General features: G+C 40.7%; 1 protein-coding gene across 4 annotated transcripts in view; it reads right to left on the bottom strand.

Moving 5' to 3' along the window:
* Nucleotides 1-13,886, bottom strand: part of LOC125890308 (aminopeptidase O (putative)) — a 97,095-nt gene that overhangs the window by 68,269 nt on the left and 14,940 nt on the right. For all 4 annotated transcript variants that reach the window (XM_049578879.1, XM_049578877.1, XM_049578880.1 and 1 more), the window contains exon 7: nt 101-314. In XM_049578879.1, coding sequence (XP_049434836.1) covers nt 101-314 — 214 coding nt within the window. The remainder of the gene's footprint in view (nt 1-100; nt 315-13,886) is intronic.

The raw sequence follows: 13,886 nt of genomic DNA, 5'->3' as shown, positions 1-13,886 counted from the left end.
ATTTGTCTACCTGGGGTTACAGTCTAAAAAGGCCACCATTATTGACTTTTTTAAAATAGCTGTAGTAAACTACAAACATCAGGCAGAAATTGTACCGTACTTGTTGTGCTTGGGCCCAGATAATATCCTCCAGGTAGGTGGCAAAGCCCTCGCTGATCCATTCCTCAGTCCAGTCTCTGGCTCCAATAACCAGGCCGAACCAGGAGTGAGCGATCTCATGGCATATCCTGGAGCCACACAGAGACAGGCCGTTCTCTCCAGAACCAGGACATCCAGCGCACAGCACACTCTGGGACAGGAAAATTATATGGGGGCTGGGGAAGACAAATGACAGAAATATAAGATGAATAAGTGGGGAAAAGCCAGAAATAAATTACACAAGGGGAGGAAAAGAGTGAGAAACGAGCGAGGGAGTAAGGGATATAAAGGGCACAAGGATTAGGAGATGGGGAAAATAAAAATGTTTTTATAATCGAGGTTCAGGAAGTGAGAGAAAGACGAGAAAATAAAGAGGGGACAAGAGGCAACTGTGTAAATGAAATGAATACTGTGCAGCCCTGCAAAAAGATCAAACCGTTAGTGAGGTAATGTTCCACACACCTATGATTACAGAAAATTTGGCCCTAACACGCCATGTACAGTTAGACAAACCAACATGTGTGCGTTGTAATGAGTAAGGGAGTCACTAACTGCCCATCCCTTTCTCCATCTTCTACATTATTATTAGCAAAGGGCAGCTTACTCATCAAGTGCTCTTGCCAAACCCAGCTGCCCTGTGCAAACATCAAGCAAGCACATCATGTTCCCTGGACTGATATTGTCAACCAACAATGGGTAAAATTAAAAAAATTAAATTTCTGAGAGGTATTGCCCAGCTGTTGTAGATTCATCAAGGCAAGAAAGTGGACCCGTGGACCCGTTGCGCTCATTTTCAGGTTTATACTTGTATTGTTGGTTTCTAGTAGAACATGTTCACATGGTTTAATGTTGAAAAGCCTCGTCTGCTCCAACTGATCAGTGCCTCTAGGTCTTCTGTGTATATGTGCTCAATGCCTCTGCACCATCATGGCAGCAGGAGAATGACTATAACACAGCACAGCAGCACTTTCTACTGTGAAAAATAAGCAATAAAAGCTTCTTTACAGATTTCCCTGACGTTAGCATGTAGCTACATGTAGCGGTGTAGGTAATGTAAACACTTGCAGTAGTGTGCCTGAAGCAGATGACCATATAAAGAAATCTTTCATGATCTGACGTCAGCTTGTAGAGATTCAGGACAGTCTGAAGCCTGAGGTTTTTGCTCACAGGGATTACTTTTACATATGCTCACCTCGTCATTTGAAACTTTGGCCATGTTTAATATGAACATCTGACACCTTAACATTATATATACGACACAACATAAGCAGAAGCACAATAGGTCCCCTTTAAGGAGGGATTTACAATACAAGGTAATTATGAACCAAATCCTTTGACTTTAACATCTTGATAGAGATGAAAATGAAGTGATTGGGAACAAAGCTTGATATATGACTGTATTTAGTAAATTATAAGCATCTGTAATTACTGAAGTTAATTATTCACTGATTTATTGAGCAAGCGAGTTAATTGAGATTTAGCTCGCTCTCTTCTCACAAGGAAATTAAACATCTGGTAATGGGTATGATCAAATTTCAGATTATGTGCACCTGAAATGTATGTGAATAGAAAGTAGAAACTGTTGTGTGCTTATATTATATTGTATGTGCAAAGTTTAAAGTTCAGTGCAAAAAAAGCCTTAGAGTGCTTTTTGTAATGCCAAAGATAAGAGGCTATTTTTGCTTATATAAAGGGATAGTATTAGCAGCGCCTGTGTGTGTGTGTGTGTGTGTGTGTGTGTGTGTGTGTGTGTGTGTGTGTGTGTTTCTTACTCCACAACCATTCAAAAGCCTCATTAAGCTTTTCAGCCAATAACAGCAGTTTATCAAAGCTCTGAACCAACCAAAATTAAAGAGGAAATGACAAGGCCGTGTGCAGCTAAATTCCAGCATAATGGTTTGCAAATGTGAGCTGGTAAATACTATTCTATATGGACAACGGTTTCCCCTAATGTTCCTTTTAGATATCTGATTGAAAAAGGCTAAGTAGAGAATGTGGTTTTACTCCTTTTCAACTCAACTTGTCCTTTCTTCTCAATCAAGGAGGTACATTTTAGGTTTGATGAGGGTCTGGAAAGTTTCTTTCACTGCACAAGTGTTGCCAGCAGAATATGAGCTGCTGAAATAGGACTGGCACGGGAACACACCTCATTCAAATACAAGTATACAGTGTTGAGTTTGCTGGTAAAATTGTGGTGTAGTAACACCTTTCTAATAAATTATGCAACATGTTGGAAGTTGTGATTGTCTTGATGTTAATATATTGAAATAATTTTAAAAAGTATTCTAAAGACAAGTCTTTCTTTTTTTTTTACAAGATCAATATCCATTAGAATACACTGACCAGGCTAAAAGTCTACAAGCATGCTAGCAGCTGTGTAAGGCACAGTGGTACTTTAAGCTAAATGCTGACATAATCAAGCTAACATGCTCACAATGACAATGCTAACATGCTGGTGTTCAGTAGTATAATATTTACAATGTTCAACATATTAGTGTAGCATGTTAGCATGCTAGCATTTGCTTATTACGTCTAAACCAAGACCCTATGACTAGCGCTGGGCTTTGGAGCCAATTTCACATAGTGGCCAAACTGTGTAACTATAACTTCTAGGTCCATCACGTGATGCCACTGAGTCCAAAAAGATATTTTCCTGTAGACTTACATTGTGACAGAGGCGTCTGTAGTCAGTGGACACATGACTTCAATCAGGATTTGTAGAATATTTGATCCAATAACATTTGGTCCGATAAAGTTTTTGAAAATCGCACAATCAAATCTCTCGATTTAAGTTCACGAAAATTTAGCTGGCAGAACTCTCTAGTATGCTTGCTATATCGGTCCCATGATGCAGAAGATCCAGGTAATTTTATACCTATGGAGTTTATCTTATTTGGTGTCATGGCCACTGAGCAACTCTCATTGGAATAAACAGGGCCTCGCCTCCAACGCTGTATCAAGTTCTCTTCTGACATCTGTGCACTAAACTAACACAAAGTGCAGTTGAAGCCGATGGGGATACCATTACTGTTTTGTCATATACGTCATCAATAGATGAAAAGTTAAGGGACCACCAAAGTAAATATAATTTGTCCCGAGGAGAACATACATGTGTGTACCAAATTTTATAGCAATTCATCCAATAGTTGTTATATACATTTCATTAAAAACTAAAATGTCAACCTGCCAGTAACACCACAGAAAAAGACTGGGACTCACCAAAGCTGGTGTGGATACATTGTCTGGGAACCATAACTGTCTGCACCAAATTTCATGGAATACATCCAAAAAAATCAGAGATATTTCAGTCTGGACCAAAGTGGTGGTCCGACAGACCAACACTGCCACGTTGACACCACGGCTCGAGGGATAACTAAGTTACATTTACCATTTTAAACCACCTTTTAGTTTCAGCCATATCCATTTCATTACACAAGAACTGTCTGAAACATTCAAACTGCAGACTCTCACATTCACATCGACACACGAACACAGGACATGTGACTTTTAACCATGAGACAGTGCTGGTCTAACAGGACCAATAGGAGTGCTCCGCCAAAGCCAAGGTCATGGCTGAAGACTTTTCTGGAGCATTCTTTACTTGTGTCTTATGTAACGGGCTCTGGGTGCCCTGAGGGGCTTAGGGCCGACTGTGTGTGAGAGGCAGGCTATTCTTCAATAGAAGAATGGGTGAGGGGTCACAGAGGTGCTAATGAATGGTGTCTCTCTCTCCTGGCCCATATAACAACACTGGATTGTCTAGAGTTTCTTTCACACTCTCTCGATCTTAAGTGTCCCAGCCACTACTGACCTGAGTTTGGTGGGAGAATTTATTACAAATGACATGTCTCAACTGGAAAGTATTTTTCAAAGGGACCTACCATGCTACTACTCTGTCAAATATGTTAAAAATTCCTCCACATTACAGAGGAACTGCCTTTATTCTGTGTTTAATACCACACATCATAGTACTTCCGTCTAAAAAGTAATAAAGAGTGTTTCTACTTCCAAATGCGGAGGCACAGCAGCAACAATTACTTCACCTGTTGGATTGACAGCCTACTCCCACAGCCACAATAAGCCCACATATTGCTGCTATTGATGAAATATAGTAAGCTGTAAAATGAGCTGCTCTCATCAAGAGAAGATTAGCATCTTAAAACACCAGATGACAGAAGAGTTATTTTCTTTCCTTGCCATAACCTAATTATGATGAAAAGTCAATTATAAAGGCAAACAGTGAGTAAAGACAGGTTCGGCCGGGTCTGCCAGACAGTCTATTTTGGTGGAAAACAAAATCGGATGTCTGAACAACACAAATAGGCTACTCTTTATTTCCCTGAGGATTGTTTTATCAGACAGAAGGCAGGCCATTGCCTCCTGTTACTTAGGAACATGTCAACATCATACAAAAGGGCCTTATGGGCATAATTTCCTAGACAGCATCTCAAATCTAATCCCATGTTTTTCCTGATTACACAAACAAAAGCTCTCACTGGAGCAGGAGATGCTAACATTAGCCTTATGAGTTTCTTTGTAGCCTAATCTTATTCCCCCACAATTGGATAAGCACGCCTTTGTTGTCAGTTCCAGCAGTGCGTTATATGCGTGCATCTGTGTGTGTGTGAGTGAGTGAGTGTGAAACACAAAGACAGCCTTTCAGAGACGGCGCTTGCACATGCTCCTCTGAGGGATGCGGAATCCATCACTACAGTGACAAATAGTGTCATCCCACCATGGTGGGGATGAATAACAACAGCATCTTTCACATTCACTGATACACTGACTGACATTAGTTGACATCAGGGACCTGTCAGGGATACATGCATGAAAGGACTTTCACACACCCTCATGCATATGTAGCACCTGCACATGTGTATACACCTTTCATCTCCACTATAGGTCTGAGTCTGGTGTGGGGCTCAATGTTTGTCCCTGATTACCAATCAACAGTTTCTGAGCTGTTTCCAAATACGGTATTAGACATTAATTTGTAAGCAAATACTGTCTGCATTGCACAATGTGCTTCCAAATTTTCTGTTTTGCAAATATGCAAATGTGACTCACAAAACAAATGATTTACCAAAGCTGCTGATTACACCAACAATTACAATCAATCAAGCATTAAGTGATAATAATGCAACTCTCATACAGCTTCCACCCCGCCACGTCTTGGCATCACACACTTGTTGACAACACATTTACAAAGTGGACATTGTCTGATTTCTTTTATGCTCATCACCTAAATTGAAATGGTGATTTTATCATTTTACTCATTTATCCATTGTCTTGATCTTCTTCTTCTTCAGCCATTGTTATACAATTGTTTTTAACTTTGAGAGTCCATGGAAATTAAAACAAAACTCATCCTAATTATATAAATCACACCAAAATACTGCAATAAATGATGATGTTTTCAGGCCCTGACACACCAAACTGATAACAAAGACGTAGCGACGAAGGTTGTCTGTGTCTCAGACAGAAAGTTACATATGAACACACCTCAAAGACTACAGTCAACGACCAACTAGCATGAATGTTCTGCGGCTGCATGAGAATAAATAATGCAGGCAGTGCTTTCTTTACCTCACTTGCGTTCCTACCCTTTCCTCAGCACTGACTGGTACCTTTCACTCTTTGTTCACTCATTAACCTGACTGAGTTCACTTGTTCACCCCTATTTAAACCCTGAATACTGTTTCACTCACTTTCTTCATCATCACATGGAGCAACAGTGCTGGAAAGCAGTTTCTTTCTCCTAAGTGTATCCTGTGTATGACTAGTTTAAGCATTGAGCATTATCTACCCTTTCTTTAGTTTCTAATTTTGTACATTTCTTTTAGACTCAAATCAATGTGTGTTTGCTCCCCCCTTTCATGTGTAATTGCAATCTGAATTTGGAAATAAAATAGACCTTTGTGTGCAAAAGGAAAGTTTCAGTGGCTAATACATTCTGACCGATACCCACGATAGTAGACCTCTCCTCCTTAACAGGTAGTCTGTCACCAACAGACTCCGGCGTCTCCAATTCAACATGCCGAACTGGCTGAAAAAAGCCGGCAAGGACCAACTGTGGGACACACCACCGAAATGAGGGCGACAGGCACCCACCGACAGCCCAACATCGACCAATGGCCGACTGTCAGCTTGGTATGTTAGAGACTCAACTAGAAGACCTAAGTCACCCTCCACGTCCAATAGTTCCCTTTTTTACCTGACTTTTACCAGACGGGAAATTCGATTAAGAGAATCCATAACAAAGTCTATTCACAGACATGATGTATGCTATATAAATAAAAGGAACAAAGACACTGACAGGTGATAGCAAAAAAAAGAAGAAGACTAATTTGGCCTTGACCGTCTCATCAGGGTCACTAATCATTTTCTGATAACTGTGTAATGAGGGTATGTCTGATTCAAATTTAGCCACTGTCACCTTTAGAGCTTGTAAATCAATTAAGATTTGTTGGCCCCGTCTCATGTCCGTTTTTGATGTTTGTGATCTCTGTTTGTTTTTTAATTGATGGGTTCAGTGGCTGTGTGACAAATTGCCCTTCAGTTGTAATACAGATTTACTCTTCTCCACTTCTCTAATCATGCTCTTCTGAACAACACATTAAAGACACGGAATTACAATGTTTGACATTTAATTAGATGTCAAACGTAAATTTTAGTCACTACTGTAATTATATTTCCTGTTCTTGATTGCCATCGTAGTTATGTCTTAAGGCTTGGAGAAAACTGTGCAGGAGTACACTCAGAAAATATGTGCACAAGCACTCGCGCTCAGACACTTGCAGGCAAACACTCTACTTTTTTATATGTAAAGGCTTACAAACACTGCTATGAATTCATATCCAGAGGGCGATAAACAAAACTGAGCACGATGAGAGGCTGTCTGCATATAGAATAACAGACAAAAGACCTAAGGTGACCTTTCTGATGGTGGTACCCCATTGGGTCTCCACGAACAAAATGAAATACTGATTAAAGCCCTCCTGTGCTTTTTGACACAACAACCTCGCAACTCTGAGTCACCCAGGGTGACTTGGCCATGAGCTTCAGAGGTGTGAGCCGGGGCAAGTCTTCAATTTGGTGAGACACAGATTGCAATAGTGTTTCGCTCCTCCATCTCTCCATCCATTATTCATCCCTCCATCCTTCCATCCATCGTTCCTGGCTGTAGGCCATTTTTTCCCCAGCGGGACACTTCCATGCATAATGCAGCAGGGGCCCTATCATAGTCCTGTAATTGACATCCCTAGCCCAGCTAAGCTCATAGCTGGGACACCAGTAAAACAGCCCCATGAGACAGAGGGACATGGAAAAAGATGATGAGAGTAGAGAGTGCACTGTACTGCATGTGTAAATGAGAGAGTGGGAGAGAGAAAAACAAAGTACAGAAAGGCATAAAATTCAACAACATGAAGAGACAAATATGAAAATGAGAACAGAAAGAAAAAGAAATTTAGAAAGTTTATGATTATCTCATAGAAATTAATTGGGGGAGGAAGAAAGCCAGAAGAGAAGAGGAGAGAAAGAAGGTGAGCATCCTTTTGTCTGTCACTCGGCGTGATGAGTTTTGCTTTTTCCCCAAATGCCTTGTCAACTCCCTCGTGTAATAACTGTTGAACTGCTGAACTAGTGTGACACAGATGCTGTTACAGCATCGCTGGTAAAATTTCACACATTGTTTGCATGCTTCTGTATGGATCTGCAGTTATGGACACTTTTAAGACACAATGACAGACAGGTAAGGAAATAGACAAAAGTCACACAAGAGACAACAAGCACGCAAATTACAACTTTGTCTAGTCTTTTGTATTCAAGCTGGGCTGGCCTTTGCTAATGTCATCTTACGGGAAGAAGCTTTGTCTCCTTTCCCTCCCTCTCGGACAGAGTCTGTGGGCTATTTTAGACACAGGGGCCTATTTGACCAAACTCCTACCACCCTTCGTTCTTTTTTAACAAGTCTGACTTCAAATGTCTGGCATTCCAGGCTGGCTGCAGATCAGCTCTCTGCTCCCAGACGGGGCCCCACAGGGCCAGGCCAAATGCCACACCATGTAGGGCCTGATCACATGAACGGGGGCCAGGCCGGGGCCCCCAGAGAGCCGCCCCACCCACATACACTGCATCGCATCAGAGCCCGAAAATAAATAGCAGAAAAGATATCAGAGGTCATCAGGAACAAGGAGGCGACTCTGCCGCTCGAGTCTGGAGAAAATGAGGCTTTGTAGTGCCGGCGCATGAGAAATAAGTGGCAGGTTTCAAGGTTAGGCTTTAGTTTCTAGTTGTTCTCAAGTACTTAATCTTAAAAGCCCATTCATGCATACATAGATAGCTGACTCTAAGCAGGTCGAGTTTGTATCACGGGATCCCTCTGTGTCATAGCCTGATGAGGTCAAGAATGTCTGCGTGCACACACAGAGAGGCATACATGAAGACGCAATAGCTGTATAAGGTACAGTCATATCAGAGCACCCACATAAACCAGCAGAGAGTCTCAGGCACCGACATGCACATCCACACACAGACAAATACACACCCACATACTTTCAGCAAATCTACTTTGAATCCGTATCAGCTGGGAAGTGATAGCAGATGTCTGATCCATCTGATCTCTTAACAGTAAAACAATCCACAGTGCAGTTTGTTCCATGTTTAGTGCAGAGTCCAAAAACTGATGTCACGCCAGAGGAATGTTCTTAAGTGTGTGTTTGTGCGTGTGCGTGTGTGTGTGTGTGTGTGTGTGTGTGTGTGTGTGTGTAGGATGCTAGAGCACAGATTTAAACGCACTTATTTGTCTGTAACGACGAGCTCTCTCTCAGTAGCTGAATGCTGGCATGTTGCCGATACATTGGAGACCAAACAGCGAGAAATCTCTGTGAATGGGAAACGCTGACACTTTTAAGAGAACACCTAAACAAGCAGTAGGTGGCAACAAGGTAAGAAGAAATCTTGTTCTGACCCAAAAACACAAAAAAATCATAGTTTTACAAGCCTATACTGTCTTCATACAATTTAATTAGATTGATACAAAGAGGGGTGTGCAATGTTTTAATGAGCATTAATGCAGTGCACTATGAGTTGATCTGGCTACAACAAGCCGCTGTCAATCAGCCTAAGGGAGGTGTCGACATGACATTTACGTGACATAACCCACATTCCTGTATCACTGCAGCTATTTGCATGCAAACCCCATCACTCATCACACAGCACTCAGAAGCCTCTTTTTGCTCCCACTACCACCTCAATGAAAAAGACAGGGCAAATCTATTTCACAGGATTATGATTTGAGACATTTTCTTGCCTGTAGGGTAATAAATAGGCTAATTTTTTTCTTCTCTCTTACGTAACGCGAGAGAATGAGACAGTGAGGAGATGGAAAGTGAGACCGCTCAGTACTGCGGGGCTACAGAAGAAGTGTTTGACAGAATGGAAAGACGGATGAGGGCGAGATCGAAGTGAAATTAGCCAGTGAGCAGAGCTGTCTCCAATACAGAGGTTTCAGGCTGCCACCTGGCCGGGCTGCTTGTCTGTCAGAGAAAAACCTGCGGCTGATGAATGCAGCGTGGGCTGAAGGTGTTGATGTAAATACTTCTGCAACAACACATTTACACAATACCACAATAGATAATCACCGGAAAGAATGTACACAGAGATCACTTGACAAGTACTGTAACAAGGTACAAGAACAATCAACAGGTATTAACAGGGAGAGGAATGCAGCCAAAAAGTGACTGTAAATTAGAATGCCTACATATGAGACTAGCAATATTCTCTATTATTAATTACTCATCCAGCAATAGGTTGAATCTGTGAAGAAAACTTTAGGCATTTACAACACTAAGACCAAAAAACGCCTACGTACATAACAAGACATCGGTTTGCAAACTCTCACACAACTCGATCAGTATAATCCAAGTCGCCTTTATCCAGTCATATGCACAGCACTTCGAAAACACATGAATTAGTTACTAAAACCTTACTATTTAAAACTGAACTGACAGTAAACTTTAATAAGCTCTCTTCAGAGCCAGACTCTGTTGAGAAAAACAGTAATTTTACCTTGCTGAACACAGGAGCTGCTGGTCTATCACTGCCTCAATCAGTTAGTTTGCTTGTGTTATTGCGTGACTTTGGTGAATCTGAACTGAGACTAAAGAACACTACGGTCACACAATGAAACAAACTTACAAACTAACAGAGGCAGCGGTAGATCAGCAGCTCCAGTGTTCAGCAAGGTAAAATTACTGTTTTTGTTAATGAAGTCTGGCTTTGAACAGAGCATAGCTAAAGTTCACTTTTAGTTCAGTTTTAATTAATAAGGATTAAGGATAAGGACGTTTGGGTCCCTGGATGAGTTGTGGTAGAGTTTGGAAACAAATGTTTTCATATAGTTTTGCTATTGTTAAATGCGGACCACGCTATCTGCTGCCAGTTTTTGCAACCAACAAATCCTCCAGAAAGCCACAAGTAATTTAGCTTCCACTGGACGTGTTCTTGCAGGCAAATTCTCTCTGTTACATCAGGACATCGTTACATTTTACCTGCTTGTAACTGCTAATCAATATCTTTTATTCCCTCTGCAATTCATCTTTTAAATTCTCTGTATATTCGATCAACTTTCTAGCATTTATTTATAGAATCCTTTGTTCCACTGAACTCCTTGGACCATTTCTGTTTTTATATTTTTTTACTCATCTATTCATGTGTCTACATGTTACTGTATGCTATGTTATCGCATGTATGAAAGGCAAGATGTTTAAACAAATTGCCCCCTAGTGGGATTAATAAAGTTGTCTGAATCTTAATCTGACTTTAGTTCATCAAGAATTTTCTTTGATTTTAGATTCTTCCTTCACAGAAGGCATGTGAGAAAAACTTTTTTTTTTTTTTTTGACAAATTCAGTGTAACACAGGGTGAGTACTTGATATATAAATGATCTTTTAGGGGACTGAGGTATTCCTTTAACTTACAAACATAAAGCAAATGGTGGCAAGAGAAAAAGACGACCACCAACATCGTTAGGATTGTCTAGGAACCATGAATGTCTATACCACATTTTTTTTTAACTTTATTTTTTTTTGAGTTATTTGTTTTCACAATAAAACAGAACACTTATACCAAAGAAAGAAAGAAATGCACAGCAAGTGAAGGAGAGCAAGGGATACATGAGTCACAGTCATAGCATTTGTACATTCTGAAGGGACAAGAGGTAGATCCAGGGTTTTTCAGTCATTTTTGTTCCAGTTGTCCATGTTCTTTTCTCCACATCAAAACAGAGCAAAAAGGTTTTCACATAGGTATACAATAAACACCGGTTACATAGGTGTTTATTGATTATCTCCTTTTACAGTGCAGGGTCAGCTATTCAAGGTGAGCTATCCATTTCCTCTAATATTTAGTAAATCTGTCCATACACAGGTTCAAGGAAAAAGTCAGCTTCTCCATATTATATATTTCTTTTACAATACCAATCCACTCCTCTCTTGATGGGGATTCTTTAGTTAGCCACCGTCTTGTTATAGCTTTTTTACTGGCTGCTAACATTATTTTAACCAAATATTTGTCCCAAGCATTATTGCGGAGGAGATATTGCCAAGGTAAACTGTACAAAAATCATGCTCAAACTCGAAACCCATTATTAATTTAATTTTGTCTACTACATCTCGCCAGTAAGGTTGTATAATTGGGCAGTCCCAGAAAACATGGAAGTGGTCTGCCTGGGAGTTTCCACACTCCCGCCAGCACCGTCCACAGCTTGGCTGGCCTTTCTTAGATTGTTTAATTTTTGGAGTGATAAAAAATCTAATCATGTTTTTCCATGTAAATTCCCTCCAATAACCAGAACTTGAAGTGTTCATTTGAGTTTTGCAGATGTTCAGCCATTCCTCTTCTGAGATGGTTATTTTTGCTTCTTTTTCCCAAATGGATGTCTATACCACATTTTGTGCCAATCCAGGTAGTAGATTTTGAAATTTTTCACAGGATAGATGTAACTTTGACCTGTCAGTGGATCAGTTAAGTCACGCAGACTTATTCCTTGAATGTCAGTGTATGTCTGTACAGAATTTCATGACATTGCATTTAAGAGTTTTATATATAAATAATATAAATTTCAGCCAAGACCAAACTGGTGGATGACCAGTCGACAGACTAGCAGACCAACACTGCCATCCATAGTGGCCTGCTCCTAGTGAGGATAAAAACAGCCCATTGCAAAAGCAACTGGTGGACCAGCTTGAAGCAGAGCTCTCTCCCCAAGGCTAAAAGCAAACCCAGACATCGGAAGCATTACCACCGAGCATTTCACAGCACTTTGTTTCAAATATCTCATTTTGGCCGGTTCAGCGCAGAGGTCCCACGGACATTAAGCCGTCTGGCTTTGCACAGACAAATGAAATTACCCTCAGCCTCTAGGTTCCACTACCACACACACGCCCCAGGATGCACACCAAGAGCAGCAGCAGCGTCCCCTATGCCATGCAGTGGACCCATCCATCACTCCAGGGAATGGGTCCTGTGGAATCATCCATTAGTTAGTAGAATGGGTGTGCAGTGACAGGCCTGTCTTTCCACAGCCTCTAATCCAGAGTTATGGCACAGTGTGTCTGTGTTACTGTTAAATGCAGTACTATATGCCAGCTGTTGCCAGCAGGTTCACATCTGAGGGCAGTTCAAAGCAACGCACCATAACTCATCAACCACTGATGACAATGGACGCATAAATGGCACCTGGGAAAATACAGCACATGCGACTGTGGTTATAATTTTGAGCAATGCTGCACATTCATCCTGTCATGAATATAAAATTTGGAAACTAACATGCATTCATTGTTTTCTGATCATATCTGAACAGAATCTGCAAATGCTTTTCGACACATATTCAACTGTACGCAGTGCAAAGACAAGATATTTTATGTTCAAACTGATCAACTTTATTGTTTTGTTGTGAATATGCACTCATTTTGAGTTTGGATGAAAAAAAGTTGGGGCAGCCAGGGGCATTTTTACAGCTGTGCTACATCACCTTTTAAGCTTTTTCTTTTAACAACACTCAGTGCGCATTTGGGAACTGAGGACAGTAGTTGTCAAAGTTTTGAAAGTGAAATTGCATTTTAAAGATTCACAAGAGGGCCCCCCAAAGTCTTAAAGAGTTAAAGACTCTCTGTGTGAAAAGATGGGCCAAAATCCCATCTCAACACTGTAAGAGATTATTTCTTTATACAGGAAGTATCCTGAAACTGGCATTGTGAACAAAGGCTTCTCCAAGTATTAAATACATTTCAATTAGCATGCTCAATACTTTTTTCCTGTGTCATTTCACTTTGAAAATGTTACGATTTCTTTTCAGTGTCGTTTTACTGAGTTAACACTAATGGCTGGTTTAAAGTTTATGTGAATAGCTGCATTGGAAAAATGTGTATGGGGAAAAATTTGAGGTGTTGAATACTCATTTCCCCACTGTATATGGAAAAGGATAACAGACTTCTATAGAACTGGGGTTGTATAACCCTCTCCTGTCAAGCAGTGGAAGAGTTAAAAGATGGCTCCTTCAGTTGTGAGAAGGTAGTGTAGGAGAGCAGGTAAACCTATACTGCAGATAGAGAAGGGAAGCTGAGAGGCCCGAGATAACTAGAGAGGAATGTTCCTGCACTAACAAAACACTTGCTTAACTGGACCCTGTTATCTTCATTAAGAGCGCAGAGGAAGTTCTGACCAAGAAAAAGAGATGAGAAAG

This window comes from Epinephelus fuscoguttatus, linkage group LG6, assembly GCF_011397635.1.
Source record: "Epinephelus fuscoguttatus linkage group LG6, E.fuscoguttatus.final_Chr_v1".
Lineage (NCBI taxonomy): Eukaryota > Metazoa > Chordata > Actinopteri > Perciformes > Serranidae > Epinephelus > Epinephelus fuscoguttatus.
Note: the sequence above shows the minus strand (reverse complement) of the source record. Positions and strands in the feature narration are given on the sequence as shown.